Below are 18,727 nucleotides of genomic sequence, written 5' to 3' on the forward strand. Positions count from 1 at the left end.
ACAGAGCACAGGGTGCTGCCAAGGGATCTGCAGGAGGCTCCTCCCTGTCCCCCATCCCAGGAATTCTGCACTCCCCACCCAACACAAAGACAAGGTGTTTTCAAATAGGTCACCCAGAGCCGGGTGGTAATTACAGAAACACGTTAATCAGCTTTGCCAGGCAGAGCTGCTTTTCTCTCCAAGAGCCTTTTCCTGTCAGCTCTTTCTTTCCATCTCTGACAAGCTGACATCAATGGTCACAGGAAAGCAACCTCAAAAGCCAATTCTGGCCCCATTTTGATGGCAGAGCACAAACCAATACAGGCATGAAGAATAAAACATGGGAAATGAAGTTACTGCCAGAAGTGTGGAGAGGAAGGCAAGGGCTTTGAGCAGGAGCTCAGAGTTACAGGAGTTCAGATGCTGGGTGATCTCCTTCCTTCCAGCACATCCTGCCCACAGAACTCCAGCCTTGCAGCAGGTGCAAGACCCACAGGATTTCAGGATTTTCCCACTAAAGTGACTTTGCAAGTTTGCTGGCTTAGCTCCAGAATGCCAGCCCCTGCTGCCTGCAGTGCATGGCCAGCTCAGCTCCCAGAACAGCTTAATGCCACTGCCTGGTCTCTGCAGCTTCTGAACACACTTCCCCACAGCACTCCAGGCCTGCAACTATTTTTTTTTTCCTTTTTGTGACTCATTTTTCCAGGAGAATCTCTGAAAAATCGGTATTAAGTACACCACTGCTGCAATTTCACAGTTTCCACTTTCAGTGGTGTGTTAAAGATTTATCAGTTTGGGTTTTTTTTCTCACTATCAAAAGCGTTCAAACATGAGCTGTACCCAGAGCTGCAGCAGGGAGCTCCCCCCTTGCACAGTTCCCAAATCCTCAGTTATCCCTGCTCCAGGAGCCCTTCCAGGTACAGCTGCTCCCAGTGAGGGTCTCCCCACCCTGCCGGGTGGGCTCCAGCTCTCCCCAGCCAGGCCATGCTGAGGCAGGCTTGGGATGCAGATCACCTGCAGAGCCACCAAGGAGAAAACTACAACCACTGACTCATTTCTCCTCATTTTTTCCACATTCCCAAGGCATTCAAGAGTGGGTTCATCACTTGAAATCTGTGCTTTCCTGGCCCAGTGCTTCCAGAGGGATATTCAGTGAGGCAGCCCCTGGCTGACAGTGACACTCTGACCATGACAGGTTTTCAGACAGAAGGAGAACAGCAATAATTGGGTTTCACAATTAGACTTGTTGACTCCACTTCTGTGGCAGACTCTTTTTTTTCCCCCTGAAAAAAAATCCTGCTGGTTTATGCTGAAGACAGTTGATCTTTAACAAGACAGCAAAGGATTGATACAGCAGAATTTTGCAGAGCCTGAAATAGCTGCCAAATTCAAGAGGCTGTTGGGAAATGAAAACCAACAAACATTCCTCTAAGGAAAACCTGGTTTTGTTAAACAAGGTCACACTGTCTTTTTGGTTTTTTCCTTCCTATCCATTTTTTCTTACATGTTCCTACATCTGCAGATATCTCCTGCTGGAGACCAAGTACCAGCTTTTCCATGTTCCCCTTTGGAATTCTACAGTATTTCTTCTGCAGGAGCAATTAGTATTTGCTGTTGTTTTAAAAGAAAAAACCCTACAGAAATAAGGGAAAAGTATGACTCACTGAGAGACCAATAATTAGGTCATGTGTTCAATTAGTTTTCATGCTTAAGTAGTTACTCTTTAGGAAATGCTCCCACTTTGATGTGCAGCAGCAACTTCCCAATTAATTAGGCAGAAAAAAGCAATGAAGGAATGAAACCTCAGACACCGAATCAAAGCCCAGAGATCTCTAATGAGGGGAACAACAGCATCAACAACAGACAACATGCACTAAAAGGTAGAGGCTTTCAGTGATCCACTTCAAGTATCTTGGCTGTACTTCCTTTGAAATTAAGAGAAAACTGTTGGGAAGCAGACTAGAAGAGAGGGAGAAGCAGCCTGTTTGATCAGAAAATCACTGTTTCCTTGAAGGCCTGCCACAAAAGAGATAATTTATCCATATTGTGGGAGATGTGCCCTCAGAGACCATCACTCACTGGTGCAGACAGGAGGCAGCACACAATGGGTGAGATTGGATCAGAGAGAAATGGGAAACCCCTTTCTTCACCACCTGCCCAAGGAACAGCAGCAGAACTGCCGTGTTCCAGCTGCAGGCATTCCCAAACACCAGGACTTGCTTTCAACCACCCTTCCCAAAGGCTTCTTAAAAGTTTATTTAATCTTGTCTTCTAGATTTCCCCAGTCCTTTCCCCCTGCAGGATTTTCATCCCCTTTCATGGCTCACAGATCTCCCTCACCCCAGGGATGCCCATTCAGGTATAATCCATTCAGCTCTAATGAAATCAGCTCCTTCCAGGAGAGAATTAACACAGCCCCAACAACTCTCTTAGCGAAAAAGGAGGATATTGAGAGAAGAAAAAGGCAGGCAAAACTGTAGCACTTGAATTAAAAAATCAATACTGTAATTGACTTTGTTTTATGTAGGCAAGTGGGTGTAAGGGGAGGGTTCTTTGGGATGTGATGCTTCAGTCCCTTGGCATCACTGGTGGTGATTGGTGCAGAGAGGAGTGCTAAAGGCAAATCACTGCTTTGGGGTCAACCTTACAGAGCTCCAAACCCCTCACACTCCATTCAGCTGCTTCTCAGAGGATGTAAAAACCCCATATTCCACAGAAGAGGTGCCCTTCATCTGGAAGGTCTCTGTACAGAAGATCCCAGAGCAACAGCTCAGCTGGAGCCAGCAGGAGCTGTGTGTGTGCATCCTTCTCACCTCTCCTAGGAATGAACTGCAGATTTTGGCCTTGCTGGCAGGACTGGGAAAGCTCAGAGAATAAAGGACAGGAGTGTAAAAAGCAGCTTGTGCAGGAATGCCTCTGGGATCTGTGTACCAGTGAAATCCCAGCAGAAGCAGCAAAATGATTGAGGAAGGAGGAAAAAGTCCTGTGAGTGTTCTGGTCAGTTTGGAGTTAAAGGGAGAACCTGGCCAAAAGCCAGACCTAACAAAGAGGGAAAAAAAAATCTATAATTTCATGCAAATTTAATAAGCATATGGTCCAGACTACTTCATAGCAGGTCCTGAATTATGTAAAGTGTGCCTCATCCAAGCCCAGCCTTTGGCTGCACTGCACACCCACAGGATGGAGGCACAGGGCACTGGGCTGGGCTGGGCAGGAGATGGCCAGCAGGAGAACAGGGGAACAAAGCCAGGCAGCAATTCCATCCCTGGCTCATCCCTCGGGCTCTGTACAGGGATCAGTGCACACGGGGTGCTTCTCACACGGCTCTGACAATTCCAGCCTGGAGGGTGCAGAGAACTCAGAGAGCAGAACACCTTCAGGCTGCCCAGCCAGCTCTGCAGGGCTGCAGCACAGGGCCCAGCTCCGCTGCCAGACTGGGGCTTGCAGAGCAGTAACTCCTGCTCATAAAAATCCCCACGAGCTCCTGCATCCCCATAAAGCATCCCACTGCAGCAGCACTGGCAGCTCACAGTCCATCAGCCCTGTTTGCAAAGACTCCTGACTCTTCACCTAAGGCTAGTCCCTGCCTTTGCAGTGGCACAACGTGCAGTACTGCCAAGAAAACTGAATTTACACCCCAACAACAGGGAAATGTCTGCTGCTACCTGCCTGCACAGCAAAGCTGTGCTCTGGCTGGGCACCTGCCACAGGGCTGCACCTCACACAGGCAGGGTTCTGCAGGGGCACTGAAGGGGGTCAGCATCAGATAAACCTCATTTCAACAGGATTACCTAAATATTTTAAACACAGGGCTGCACCTCACACAGACAGGGGTACTGAATGGGGATCAGCAGCAGAGAAATCCCATTTTAACATGATCAATTCCTTACCTAAGTATTTTAAATACAGGGCTGCACCTCACACAGGCAGGGTTCTGCAGGGGTACTGAATGGAGTCAGCAGCAGAGAAATCCCATTTCAACATGATCAATTCCTTACCTGAATATTTCAAATACAGAGCATGCCAGCAGCCTCTCACAGAAACTCCAATTATTTTATTCTGGGCAATTCTGTCTCGGCCAAGGCTCCCCTTTCCTGGTGCTCCACCAGCAAAGCCCAGCTCCTGCAGCCATTCCCTCCATCCCCTCCCCAGTGCCCGCAGGGTCCTGAGCAGCGCAGCAGTCCCAGGGAAGGTTTCCCCTCTCTCAGGCATTACCTGGGCTCTTCACTTTCACTCCCTTCGGTCCTTCCATTCTTAAGCAGCCCCTTTGATCCCTGTAATTGAGCCTCTTTCCAGATTACCCTCAGGTTTAACTCCTTCCCTGCCCAGTAAAACTTAAGCCCCAGACCCAAGGGGGTGTTAGTCTAGAGCTGTCTCGGTTTTCCTTCCACTTTTTCACCAGCATCTCGATTTTATCTGCATTGAATTGCAAGAACTCTGTACTTGTTCAGAGAACTCTTTATCAAGAGAGATCGAACCCACAGCTCTGTCATCTCCTACCCTCTCCCCCAGTACAATCTTCATTTGAGAACTGCATGAAATGTCTGAATATTGCTTAACTGCAGGATTTTGCAGAGGAAACAACAGCTGAAGTGGTTTCTACTCCCGCAGCACACAAATTTATGTAGCTACACAACAATAAAGCAAAGTCTTAAATTTAATCAGAACAAATATTTCAAGCAATGGCAAGCTGATAAATTATTTAGAAAGGGACTCAATAAGACCTGGAAGGAAATATCCATCAGCTGTGCTGCCTGGGAGCTTCCAGAAACAAGGAATTTTCATGCTTTACCCCTCGTGCAGTTTTCTTTCAGAAAAGCTGTTTGTACTGAGCAAAAAGGGGGATGTTTGAACAGAAGGACTGGCTGGCAGTGATGGCACAGGACTGGTCACACAGTGGTCACCACTACCACCACCCAGGGGTGCAATTAGCACCCCTTGTGCATTCCCAACAAGGTGCTGACGGCAGCAGCTCCAGCCCGGGAATATCAGCTATTTCAGAAGATTGTTATGATTTGTTCTTTTCTCCAGACTGCCTGGTTTTCCCCAAATTGTCTTCCTTCCATCAACTCCCCAACCATTCCAAGCCCCCAAGAAACAGACAAAACTGGATGTATTAGTATTTATATGAAAGCTCTAGGAAATTCAATAATGCTCCTATTGTTTTATTGCAGATGGCACACCAACTTCTCTTTATTACTGCAGAAAGCTCCAGAGCCCTGTGGAGTGCAATAAACCAGGACGTGTTTGGCTTTGCAATGTGGCAGGGGCTGTGCTTTCCTGCAGGAACCAGGGAACCAGCCCAGCTCTGGGATTGCCTCCACCAGGCCCACGCAGGGAACCTGCTGCTCCTGAGCTGGCCCTGCTCCCCCAGCACAGGGCTCTAGAGCCACAGAGCATAGAAAACAGGTTGTTTTCACCTTTGCTCCAAGATGCTTTTTCTTCTGTTTGATTCCAGGCACTTTCTGAATTTTCTGCTAAATTCTCGTGCTGTTGAGATTTAAAAATTGTCGATGTGCCATGAGGAAAAACGCAAAAGGGAAATTCTCTTGTCTTAACTGAACACGAATATCTGCCATAAAAGCTCCAAGACATAAATACCCTTGGAAAGCCTTGAGAAAAACGCCCCAGGCTGGGTGGAGGAGAGGCTCCATCCCTGGAGCAGAGAGAGCCCAGGCTCCCAGGCAGGGGAGCCCCAGGAGCAGCCAACACTCACCCTGGGCTGCCAGTTCTCATACTGCTTCTGCAGGTTGGCCCCGATGGTCTCCAGAGCTTTCTGAGGCCCCATGGACAGAGGATCTGGGAACAGAACACACAGCAGCAGTTTCAGCCCACTGCATCACTCAGGGACGTTTTCATGCAGGTTCCTTTCACTATCAAACTCACTAACACCTTGTTCCTCCTGGAATTTACCTGGGGGCGGCACCCAGAAATTATCCCCAAATTCCTCAGTTCAACAAAAATCCAGTTCCATTACAGACTGTCACATGTGGAAGATTTCTCTCACTGAGGTGCTAAACACGATTTTGTTTTGAAAGACAGGAGAGGCACTGCATTTGTTTCTTTTAATAATGAAATAAGGTTTCTATTGTAAATAATGACAAGAACTCAAATTGGTTAAATATTTGATGACAAACATTTTCTGTTGATGAATGCAAAATCCTGCTTCATTTACTTCCTTTGCTTCCTGCTGCAGAGATTGTGTGCCATTTGTAATATTTAAGAAGTTAATTTTATTGCTAGATAATTACCACAATCCATACACAGCAATACAATTCCAGGCCATGTGCTTTATTCAAACACCATGGACATATAATTAAACAATTAACAAGTTTTCTTAAAGAAAAAAAAACAAACAAAAACCAACAAGCTAATGTTTTCATATTTAAATATCAATTATTTTAAAAGCACTAAACCAAATCAGTGAAGGTTTTTTTCACAGTTTTTTGCAAATATACTTTTGTTAGAAACAGAATGTAATAAAGCAGGATGAAAGCAGGATTTTGAGTTATTTATCTTTAATCAATAAAAGCACATGGAAGGTGCAGCAGGAGCTGCACGTGGCTCTGCTCAGTGGCCACTTGTCACCAGGGGTGACCAGCTGTGACCCCAGCTCAGGTGTGAACAGTAGCAACTGCACCCCAGAGAGTTCTCCAGAGCCTGCACATGTGGCACAGACATTTCTGCATCCCCCACTCCCTGCTCCTGAGACTGATGGCACAAAAAACATCAGATATTTCCCCAATCACCTTTTTCAGAAATTTCAAGTTGGCTGGAAGTGGAAGGAGCACTTGTGTACGTAAACAAACTGAAAATTTAATTACAAAACTGCATTCAAAATTCTCTTTGCTAATGATAGGCACTAATGACTTTATTTAAATGACTCTGCAATGCTCCTCTGCTCGTGTATCAACGAGACACCAGGGCTGTTCTCTGCTCTCAGGCACCTGCTTCTGCCTGCTCAGGGCTTTCATCAGCGTTTCCAGGTTAAAAATCTGAGGTGCTGTGATTCACAAAGCAGGTTAGGCAGGGTTAGGAAACCTGCTGGAAGTTTTTAAAGAGATTCTGTTTGCGCAGCGCTCAGTTTGCCCCTGGGAGCTGAGGATTACAGTGCCCAGCGTGGGACGTGCTGGAGGCTGAGCATTCCCAATTCTTAGAGAAAAACCAAACCTGAGAAAGCTTCTGTACACAAGATATCTCCTTCTAATAGTACTTCTGAATTGTCTCATCTTGATAATTAGACTTTTTTCTCCAAAACCAAGGGAACTTTTAATTGCTTCACAAAAACCCTAGGAATTTAGTGCAATGCTGCATGAAAGCAGCAAACCCAGGTGTTGGAACTGCTGGCAAGACATACTTGGGAATAATTCCAGGTCTTCTGAATGATTCCAATTAAAACAGCCCCAGAGCAGCCACCTCAAAACACAGCAAGGTGTTTTACAAAGCTCACTGCTCTGCTGGGTGAGGCAGGAAAGGGGGATTGAAAACTCTGCAGATCCCAGCACTCTGAAGGGGTCTCTGCTCAGAGATTTCCTTCAGGTATTTATAAATCTAAAACAATTACAAGAAAGCAAAGCAGCTCATTAACAGCTGTTTTTCTCCATGGTATCTCATTTCAGAACACAGCAGGAGAGATGACCCATGGCAGCAGTTGGAGCTGGACTCTTCATTAACCCAGAGAAAAATCAGATCTCACATTTCCTTCTGCTCAGCCCAGTTTCAAGCCCTGGGAATGCACAATTTTGGGATGAATTCTGCGCTGTGAGAGCCAGGGCAGCCTGGGGCTCTGGGGACTCACCAATCCAGCACTCCAGGCGGGCACAGGGAGTTGTTTTCACCACATCTGGGGGGTCCACGCCGACGTTGAGGCACAAAACTAAGGCAACACTTACAGTCTTCATCTGCAAAGACAACAGCACAGCCTTAGAGCAGCAACAGCAACGCCCTGGCCTCCAAACTTCACCTCTCAGAACTTCTGCAGGGCTTTAACCAACCTCTCCTACCTGCTCTTGCACGTGGACTATTTTAAGCAAGGCCTGACTGATGAAATTGTTCGTATTTTTTATTAGAACAGTACTCAGACTCCATGTTACTATTTTTGTTATTATTTCCAGAGCCCATTCTTCTCTTTCTGAGCATGGAAATGGATACCAGTGAACTCCAGCTACTCATCTTAAATTAGCCATTGTCCAACCGAAACACATTATTAAAACATGAGGCAATGCTATTCAGGGCCCCTGACCAATATTATAATGCAGTGTGTGATCTCTAATATTGAAACTAAAAGAATTACAATGGAAAAACCCCAAGTGACAAAAAAAACCCATGAAAAAATTAAACAAACAAACACACACCAAACCAAAGATATTTAGTACACTTTTTATTTTGTTTTCTTCACGTGTTGGGTTTTCTTGGAGAGCCCTGTAAGGAGGAATCCTGGCTCCAGCTGCTGCTCCACATGGGATTATCCCACCCAGGCACCACAAATGTACCCAACCCAAACTCAAACTCACCAGGGACCCAAAACCTGCATTAAACCAATGACAAACCACCCTGGCCAGCTAAAAATACAGCCTGAAAATTATCCCTTCACATCTTTATGGGTTTTTTCTTGGACTCGCTCATGCCACCACCTAAACCAGAGCGGGGAAACAGAAGCAGTGACGAGGCTCTCAGTGATTCCAGGCATTCAGGGCTTGCCTGCAGCAAGGCCACCCACATCCCCACCTCCCCAGGGTGCTCCGTGCAATCCACAACAGCAGGGAAAAAAAAATCCCAAATTTCACACTTAGAGAAAACCCTAGAGCCACATAAATGTGTAATTTATCCAGAAACTGGAGCAGCCAGACACCATTCACAGGCTCTACACCAGGACAGAAATCCTGCAGCATTTCCTCACTCCCATGGTCACGATGGGAACATGGAATAAAAAATCAGCAAGAACTGTGGTTTATGGCTTCATCCCAAACCCTGCTCTGGCCACCAAACTCTGCAATCCTGTAGGAGCTCCTCAGGCCAGGAATCACCCAGGACTAAGCAGCACTCTGCAGCACAGAAATGGAAACAGGAGCCTGGGCAGAAATTCCCTGATCAGGATTTGCCCATGGATGGGGTGGAAGCCCAGAGCTGCAGTTCAGCACTCAGGACATGTGCCTTGAGCACTTTGTCACTGTTAGGGACATCCCAGAAAAAGCAGAGCCACTGGTGCAGCCCAGTCCTGCAGACCCTGGATGCTCGATTGAGCACTTTGTCACTGTTAGGGACATCCCAGAAAAAGCAGAGCCACTGGCAGAACCAGGGGCAGCTGCAAGGTGCACCCCAGTCCTGCAGACCCTGGATGCTCCGAGCAGCTCAGAGTGTCATGGAGCACCCAAAACCATCACCCAAAAGCACCAGGGCACTGCACAACCCCTGCCCTGGCCTCAGGAACGCCTCCCCACACAGCCCAGGCACTGCCAGCTCCCCAGGGAAGGCAGCGAGCTGCAGGGGTGGCAGGGCACGAACGCTGCCAGAACCATCCCACGCTGCCACACACACGGAACAGCCCAGGGAAACACAGAAAACTACACACCAAATGACTTATTAGACATGGAAACACATAAATCATTCTTGCAAGAGAAAGTATCCTGCCAAGCAATCTTCTCCATCTCATTTATTTATTGTTTCCCATTTGCAGTCTAATACTGACTTATTTTTCAGTATTTTGCTGGTAACATCTGATTGGTGGCCTGTGCTGAACAGGCTGATATTTATTTTTCATTCCCAGGTTCAGGCTTTTAAATAAGTGTTTCTCCTGGAAAACTGACAGCAAAGCCATGAGAGGAACAGGAATTGATCCCAGAGACAAATGGGGTGATTTCCCCTCTGCACCTCCCCTGAAGGATGGAAAGTTTGCACTCCACAGCGTCTGCTCTGCTAGCAGGAGCACACCCTGAGAGCCACAGCTCAGCCCTCTGGCCACTCCTCACAGGGAGGATTTTTATTCAATATCCCATCCAGCCCTGCCCTCTGGCAGTGGGAGCCATTCCCTGTGTCCTGGCATTCCATCCCTTGTCAATTCTCTCTCCCCACGTTTCTTGTCAGCTCCTTCAGGCCCTGCGAGGCCACACTGAGCTCAGCCCAAAGCTTCTCCTGCCCAGGTGAGCAATGCCAGCTGTGCCAGCCTTTCCTGCCAGCAGAGCTGCTCCATGCCTGGGATCATCCTGGAGCCTCCTCTGGGCCCTGCAGCAGCTCCAGCTCTGCCTCAGCTGGGGCAGCTCTGCAGGTGGGGTCTGACCTGAGGGGCAGAGGGGACAATCCCTGTCCCTGCTGCCCACGCCGGGCTCAGCCCAGGCTCAGGGGGGTTTGGGGGGACAAATCAGGTGACTGATCAAAAAAAATCCCCTGAGCCCAAAAAACCCAATAATGCTTTTCCCATTTCTAAACTCGTTTGGAACACACCAGAAACTTCACTGTATATTTAAAAGTTCCTAATACAAGCAGCACGAGGACATTCTCATCTGTCATTAGGACAGTGGAAATTTTCTTTCTCCCGTTTCAGGAGTATATCCATCAGAATACATTTCCATGGATTTTTGTTAGAATTAAAAAATGAAGCAGGAGAACATTTGGCAAGTTTGTAAGAAAACCAATATCCAAAATGCTTTGTCAGCAAAGGCTCAAGATCAAACCACAGCAGCTCATAGTGTGGGCTCTGCACTTTGGAGTGTCATTTGTATGTTAAAAAATGGGCTACAACTCCCCAGCTTGTACTGCATCCGATTTCGAGTGATTTAATAACGCTGGGTCAGAACCTGCAATCCTTAAATGGCAAAATGCACTCGGTCAAAATGCTCTTCCTGAGAAGTGATGGCAGAGAATTCATCCCAAAGCCATCAGAAACGGGACCCAGGGAGCAGAGGGAGTTCTGAGTCTGCTCAGGGAGAAGCTGCTTATTAAAGCATTTGACACTAAAATTTACATCTTATGCTAAAGACCTTCTAAAATATTCCTAATTCACCTCTTATTTCATTTAGAGGCAAACACATCTGCAGGTAGTACAGTGCAATATCTGCAGGTATTTTCAGCTAGGAAAAAAACATTATGTTGTGGGTTTGATTGAAAATGTGAAGTTTCATCATCCCAGGGAGCCCACCTGATGCTACTGGAGCATCCCTGGGAGTGACTCCAGGCCAGGCTGAAACCAAGACACCCATTCATTTCAGCCTGAGTGAGACCAGGTTTGGAACTCAGAGCCACAGAACTGCTTTATATTCTAGTTCAAGTAATACCAAGAACAAGTCAGTGCATTTATGAGAAATTCTGCATTTTGTGGTACATCTCAGACTGGACGTTTTAGACCCCATTAATATTTGATTTTTGCACTGCAATTTGCAAGCTGAAAACTTTCTGCTTAAACATTACCCAGATGAACACTCAAGTGTTAGAAACCTGCCTGGGTTTATGCCAGAGAGTTCAAATTGCTTCTGGGAGTTAATACAAACACAAGATTAAGTCAGCATTAAACATGAAATATATGCAGCTACATTATTTGACAGAGTTGAGGATGAACTTATCAGCATTAAACACAGATCCTGGGACAAATTTCCAAATTCCAGATCCTCATGTGAGTCTCATTTGAAAACCCTCCCTGGCTAGGAGGCTCAGTTTCCTCCTTGTGCAGGAAATTCATTCCCTCCTTGAAGCCTTTTTTTCCACATTTTTCTCTACCCACATTTACAGATTTAACACAAATCTCTTCCCCAGCAGGTGCTCCTCAGGTGAGTCCTGACTGTGGGCTCCTTTGGAGACCTGCCATGAGATGTTCCATCAAGGAGGTCTCCAGAGAGAGCAGGAACAGCAACATTTACAGGAGGAAACATTGTTCTCCCTAGAGCTCAACAACAGCAGAGGCTCCTGTTTGCTCTTTGCCAATCTTCCCTTTGTTTGGGCTCCCAGCTGAGAGGTGACAAGCGGTGACATCTGTCCTGCATCATCCCCGGGGGCTCTGGCACCACCTTCCACTGAGGAACAGTGGAAATCAGCCTGAAATCAAAAAAGGCTGAAGGCTCTGAAATCAGCCTGCAATCAGAAAAGGCTGATGGTATTGAACAGGCAAACCAAGCCTTGTCCTTGCACTCCATCACAGCTGCACACAGAACCATGCCAGGCTTCTGAAGGAATGGTTCCCTCCATATCCCACCTGGATACAACTTTCCCCCACCCAGGGGAACAGAGCCCCTTCAGCTCCTGCACCACTTGCAAGGTAAAGCATCTTAGAAGAAGAGCTTTCAGTTTCAACGAAAATTTTTTTAATGTAAAGTTTAAGATAAATAAATTGTTATGGAAAAAAATCTCCATGTGCTCCTCCACAGCAAGAGAAGCAGCAGAATACAAAGAACTCCTTCGAGTTAGCATTAATAATTCAACAGCTCTGCAGGTTGTCTCCAGCCATCTGCAGCCCAGAGCTGGTTCCTGGTGTGCCAGCCTGCTCCAGATTCCTCGATCAGCTCCTCCTGAGGGCTTGGTTTCCTTCTCTCACCTCGGAATTCAGCACTACCACTCTGAATTTTCTTCAGGGCTTTATTGTGCCCAGCAAAGGCAGCTCCTACCCACAGCTCGAGCTCCTCACAAAGAGGAACAAAGCCCACTCTGAGCTGCTGCCCTCAGAGTGCCCTGAAGCCCTTCCCGAGCTCCTGGCTGAGTTCCTGCTGTCACTCACTGCCCAGGTATCCACAGGCACTTGCCAGTGCCCTGCTCTGGGAACAGCTTACAGCTCCTCTGTGTGACAGCAGTGACATCCAGGGGCACACTGTGGCCCAGGGCCCTGAGAGATCCAAGGGGTTACCCACTGTGTTCCAGGTTAAAAATCCAGACTGGAGCAGGCTGATCCTGGCTGCCACAGCACAGCTTTCCAACCACTCTGGGATGCTTAGAGCCAAGGTGGGCTTTCCTTCCTTGTCAATCACTTCTTAAAAATAATGAAAATAATAGAAAGCAAACATTTTGCTTCTATGATCTTTGCTTTCTTTATACAACCTGCAAAGAACCGACATGAGGCATGTCCCAGATGTCACTCCCCATTTTTCTGTGACAGGGGTTTCCTCCTCATCTCTGCTTTGCATTCCTGCAGCCTTCTCCATGGCATTCCCACTCCTGTCTAGCACTGCCTTTAAGAGGTGCCCATGTTCCCAGGCACGACTGACACTGCTCCAGATCTTCCCTGCAAATGTTCCTTCCAACCATTCCTGGGCAGCCCCTCAGATCTCCAGGAGTCACTGCCTCGGGATGCACTGGAGCTTTGATCAGGAGCAATCCCTGAGCCACAGCCAAGGGCTCCACCTGCAAATGCCTCCCTGCACCAGGGGCAGCCCATCAGTTCACCTGCTCTGTGCCCTCCTGCCCGTGGCACAGCCAGCTCTGTGCCCTCCTGCCCGTGGCACAGTGAGCTTTGAGGGTCAGGCTGGGCTGAAGGCACAGGGCACACAGCGCTGGCCCTGCCTGGCCAGGCTCAGCCCCTCCATCCCTCTGAGCCCCCAGCTCCTTCCTGCAGCTGTGCCAGGGACAGGAGGGCACAGAGCTGCCTGTGCCAGGAACAGCAGAGGGCACAAACCTCACTGTGCCAGGGGCAGGAGGGCACAAAGCTCACTGTACCACGGGCAGAAGGGCACAAAGCTGGCTGTGCCAGGGACAGGAGAGGGCACAAACCTCACTGTGCCACGGGCAGGAGGGCACAGAGTCAGCTGTGCCATGGGCAGGAGGGCACAGAGCTGTGTAGGGACAGGAGAGGGCACAGAGCTGGCTGTGCCAGGGACAGGAGAGGGCACAAACCTCACTGTGCCACGGGCAGGAGGGCACAGAGCTGGCTGTGCAGGGACAGGAGAGGGGACAAACCTCACTGTGCCACTGGCAGGAGGGCACAGAGCTGGCTGTGCAGGGACAGGAGAGGGCACAAACCTCACTGTGCCACGGGCAGGAGGGCACAGAGCTGGCTGTGCAGGGACAGGAGAGGGGACAAACCTCACTGTGCCACGGGCAGGAGGGCACAGAGTCAGCTGTGCCATGGGCAGGAGGGCACAGAGCTGTGTAGGGACAGGAGAGGGCACAGAGCTGGCTGTGCCAGGGACAGGAGAGGGCACAAACCTCACTGTGCCACTGGCAGGAGGGCACAGAGCTGGCTGTGCAGGGACAGGAGAGGGCACAGAGCTGGCTGCAGCCTGAGCTCCTGCTGCAGGCTCTGCCACGCTGCAGGAAACCCAGAACACCAGCACAGGCCTCCATCCACACATCCAGAGTGACGGCCTGACCCACCCGGGCTGCTGCCACTGCCCCTGCTCTGCTCTCTGCACAGCACTGCACTAATTACACTAATTACCTCTGCTCCATCCCTGCTGGAGGTCACCCCAAGGTCACCCCGTCCCAGTTCAGCAAGGATGGGTCAATAAATGCAAACACAGAGATAAAAACACTGGTGAGGGTGCTGCTGGCAGAGCCTGTGGGACAAGGAAATCACAAGGAACCCTCAGCCCCTGCCACCCTTCACAGCCCACACCACGGCCTGGCACTGAAGGATGCCATTAACACTCATTAGCTAATAACCCACTGAAAGAGGCCAGAGAAGAGCAGAGGAACAAGACAAACACCAAATGGGTTTATCAGATCCGGCAGTGCCAGCAGAGCTCCAGCCCCAGAGGGATCAGTAACCCCCTGGACAGGCCAGGGGAGAAGGTCAGCACAGCACTGAGCAGCAGCTCTGAGGCAAAGCACAGCCCAGCTCCCCAGGAAGCCACCAGGACACTTCCCTAGTGTCCTGTGCAGGCAGGTAAACTCTGCTCATCTGAATTAACCACATTTGTATGCAGTCCTGCTTAAATCTGCATTTCCAGAGAAACCTAATTGTGGATTCCTCTTCTCATAAAAACAGGATTTAATTCTCACTCAGCAAGTTATGAAGCAGCAGGAAAAAAAATGTTGAGGTGAAACTATTACAATCAGCTTTGTTGCTCTCTGCTTATCTTAGAAATCAATACAAATACAGCAAATCTTAATTTAAATATTCTGGATTTAATAGCAACTTGTCAGTAAAACCTGGTGTACTTGGAGTCTTTTTCTTTAAATCAAGTTACATGCTTTGGTTGCTACTGAGGCTGGGAGATTTAATTCAATACACAAAGCATAATTCCAACCCTCTTGTGTTAAAAATATTCTTTAAATAAATAATAGATCAAAGCAGTGTCACTTTGATGGCATATGCAGTCCATGGAAGGGGGAGAGGAAGGATTAAATGTTTTCAGAGCAGCCCTCATGGAGGAAGGGGCGGGGGACACCAGTGAATTCTCACTTATTTTCTCTACATTTACCACTCATTACTCTGCTGATTTGATTCTCCCCTTATCAGAGCTCTGCCTTCTAAAGAACCTTCAACTTCACATAAACTCTGGGGTTTTTAGAGCAACAAAGCAAGACCAAAAGAAGAGTCATTCCACTCCCAGATCTGTGAATCACTTCCTCTAACTGTAGTAGAGCTCCGCTCACTCCCCATGACTCCTCGATGAATAAGGCAAAATCTGCCACTGCTTGGGGCTTCCATGATTCACAGGGGAAAATGGGAATTCACAGGGGAAAATGCCACAGCTTGACCTGCCCTGGGACTGCAGAGCCTTGTCTGGGCTCACCCCTGAGCACCTCTTCATTCAGAGACAGCCTGGGGTGTTTGATGCCAGGGAATGGTCCCAGCCTGGGCTGTGAGGAGTTCACTGACCAGACTGAAGGTACTGGAATGTTTCCCACACTCAGCTCACAGCCAGAGGCACATCCCCTGCAGCCCTCAGGGAACCTCCTGCAGCAGCAGCAGCAGCAGCCCAGAGAGAGGAGCACACCTCGGGTCCATCAGCCCTGCCTTGTGGGAAAGGGAGCCAAGAGACAAAAGCAGCAGCAGGGAATTGGGCATGGGCACAGAGGCTCCCCCTGGGCCTGCAGGGAAGGAAGGGGCTGAGCCACGGGCTGGGCTGGAGGGACAGGGGGGCCACCAGGGGCTGTGGCACTGACAGGGCTGCAGGCCACTAGGGACAGTGCTGGAAGGTGAGGGAAGAGGAAGAGAAGAAACTTCCTGAAGACAGCTAAAACTGGAAGTAATTAATCTGTGATGCCAGAGAGCAACACAAAGCAGTTCAGGAACAAAAAGGGGGAAAATCAAGAGCCCAGTTTCACCCTGATGGCACAGGCTGCCCTCACACCACCACTGCCTCACAGGAAAACCCCACAAACACCAAGCTCCTGGGGTTATCTGCAGGTGCTCCATTCCCTGGACAAACCTGTCCCACCCAGCTGGACCATGGGAAAGCAGCAGCATGAGTGAGCTGCCCTCCACCTCCTGCTCACGGACACGAGGTCAAACCAGATCAGATTTTGTGAACTGTTTTGCAGGACTAGCCAAACTCGAGCTCACAGGGTGGAAATATTTACCAGACATCACCCCTGCAGCATTCCAAACCCCATCCTCATCCCCTTTCCTCTCCAGCTGAGGTTCTGTGTTTGTTACCTCACATTAAGCACTCAGGAGACAGCCAGTGACAGCTGAAAAGGGGAATAAAATACAAGATGTGACAAACAGCTGCTGAGATTCAAAAGTAGTGAGGTTGAGCATTCTCAAATCAGCTGCTCTTCCTCTCTCAGGTGTCTTTACGTGCTTTTGGTACCTTCCTATGCACCTGTTCTTACACAAAAAGTAATTAAACACAACAGAAAGTTTGTCCAAAGGATCCCTGATCCAGCTGTCCAGACACAAACAGCACCTGAGCTGCACCACTGGCTCTGGTGTGAAGTCACTTGGCTCCAGCTGACAGGGAAAAAAGGACTAAACTGAAAATGTGAGATTTGTTTCTATTTTTTCTTTTACAAGAGTGAGATTCAGCATCTTGGAGAGTGACCCAGGGCCCACTGAGCTCATTCCCAGAGAGCAGCAGCAGCAACAGCCACGACCTTCATGGCACAGAGAGTCCCAGGGGAGGGAACTGCAGCATCCAGGCAGCAGGAGCTGGGCTGGGATGGCCACTGATGGCAGCAAGCACTGAAACATTTCACACAGGCACAGAACCCCTGAGCACCCCCTGATCTGTGCTGCTGCTGCACAACCTATTGATCAGCACAAGCAGGGCAAAGTCATTCCTGAATTAGAAACAGGCAACTCTGCAGATCAGGGATGGAGGAACAGGAAGCATCCCAGGAAGGCAGAGGCACCTAAAATAGACCAGCAAGCTCATCACACCTCCACAGTCTACTGGAGAGAGTCTCCTGTGTGCCAGAAGCCTTTGGAGCAGAGCAGCCAGCGTGGTGTCTGTGCTGCCTTCAAATCACACCCAAAGCACTCAGCTCAAGCCAGCAACGAGCTGCCAAGTGCCACCTTCAGTACTTGGTTCAGAACTTCAGAGAAATGCAACCACCCTCTGGGAACACTGAGGTTCAGGGACAAAGAAATCACAGCTTGTAGTTTTGATGAGTTATTCCATCCTTTACAAGAGGATCATAAACGTAACAGAAATCTGGTCACCAGAAAAACCCATAAACACCTACAAACACAAAGTTATGGGTACAAGAATGGAGAGCCAGCAAGGCTGGAACCCTAAGCGGGCTCCAAGAGCAGAACAAGTGCAGAGGATGTCCAGGACATTTCCCAGGTGCTTGCTTTGCTCTTCACTGAGACATTGAAGGTGTCCCACAGAGGCAGCAGAGGGTCCTAGAGTCCCAGCTGGGACACGTCTGTGTCACTCCCAGTGACACACAACACGTCCCCAGAGACCCCAGGGGCTCCTGCTGTAACACACCCAGAGCTCCACCTGAAAACCACGTGCTGCCTCCAAAACCCCACAACCTGTCTGTGCACAGGACCCCCTCACTGTACACTGCACACAGCATGCTGCTGGCACAGCAAAGCCACCCAGCTCCAGTGCAGCTGCAATTCCTGCACCTGCCCTGGGGCTGCCCCTGCACCTGCTGCTCTCCTGCCCTCGGGCACTCCCCTGCCCTGCCCAGAACACACCAAGCTGCATTTAAAGAGCCTAAATGATGGAGCTGCTCCAAGAGCCCAGCGCCATGAGCATCACATCAGTGCCTCTGAGCCAGCTGCAGGTTTGCTGCCCTAATCCCACACCACGGGGACACAAACCACGGGATCCACAGCCAGCCTTTCACCTGGCAGCAGCTCGGCACCCTCTGAGCTCCGACTCCTTTTCCACCTGTCCCCCGACTGCTCCTGCTGCAAACCCCACGGTGCCCTGGAGCATTACCCGGTCCTTCATCCTCCAGCTCTGAGCCAAAGACTTGGAGCCCTCGATCTTCTCGCAGTGCCTTTTCTTCATGAAGGCCAGGGGCAAGTTCCAGTCCGTCAGGTCGGACTCATCCTCCTCCCCGAGCCCCAGGAGAGGCGACTGCAGCATCTCAGACTCCATGGGCGGGGAAGCGCGGGGCACCAGGTGGGCAGCGATGTCCAGCCCGGCACCCAGCGGGGCCGGGGGTCCCTCCGGCCGGAGGGGCAGGACGGGGCAAGGGCAGCGGGGGCGGCGCTCCCCGGTAAGCGGGTAAGGACGGACCCGGGGCACGCAGCGCCTTCACCTGGCGCAGGCAGCGGCCCCGGCCGGGCTGGGCGGCGCGGCCCGGGGAGCACCGAGGGACCGGCGGGGACCGGGCCCGGGGCCTCCCTCGCTCCTCTACCCCCGCGGGCCCCGCGCTCCCTGCGGCGGGCACGGCGCCCGGCCCATCGCGGCTCCCTCGC

The 18,727-nt window shown here is 49.8% G+C and overlaps 1 protein-coding gene across 1 annotated transcript in view; it reads right to left on the reverse strand.

Annotated features, from left to right (window-relative positions):
- The window catches only part of RPTOR (regulatory associated protein of MTOR complex 1), a 100,697-nt gene extending 81,976 nt beyond the window's left edge, over positions 1–18,721 (reverse strand). The window contains exons 1-3 of the mRNA XM_041409042.1: positions 18,243–18,721; positions 7,778–7,880; positions 5,696–5,778 (exon numbers count right to left, since the gene is read on the reverse strand). Of these exons, the coding sequence (XP_041264976.1) occupies positions 5,696–5,778; positions 7,778–7,880; positions 18,243–18,404 (348 nt within the window). The 5' untranslated portion in view covers positions 18,405–18,721. The remainder of the gene's footprint in view (positions 1–5,695; positions 5,779–7,777; positions 7,881–18,242) is intronic.
- Between the last annotated feature and the right edge of the window lie 6 nt (positions 18,722–18,727).

The sequence above is a fragment of the Onychostruthus taczanowskii genome, unplaced genomic scaffold (genome assembly GCF_017590055.1).
Source record: "Onychostruthus taczanowskii isolate IOZ18803 unplaced genomic scaffold, ASM1759005v1 scaffold30, whole genome shotgun sequence".
Lineage (NCBI taxonomy): Eukaryota > Metazoa > Chordata > Aves > Passeriformes > Passeridae > Onychostruthus > Onychostruthus taczanowskii.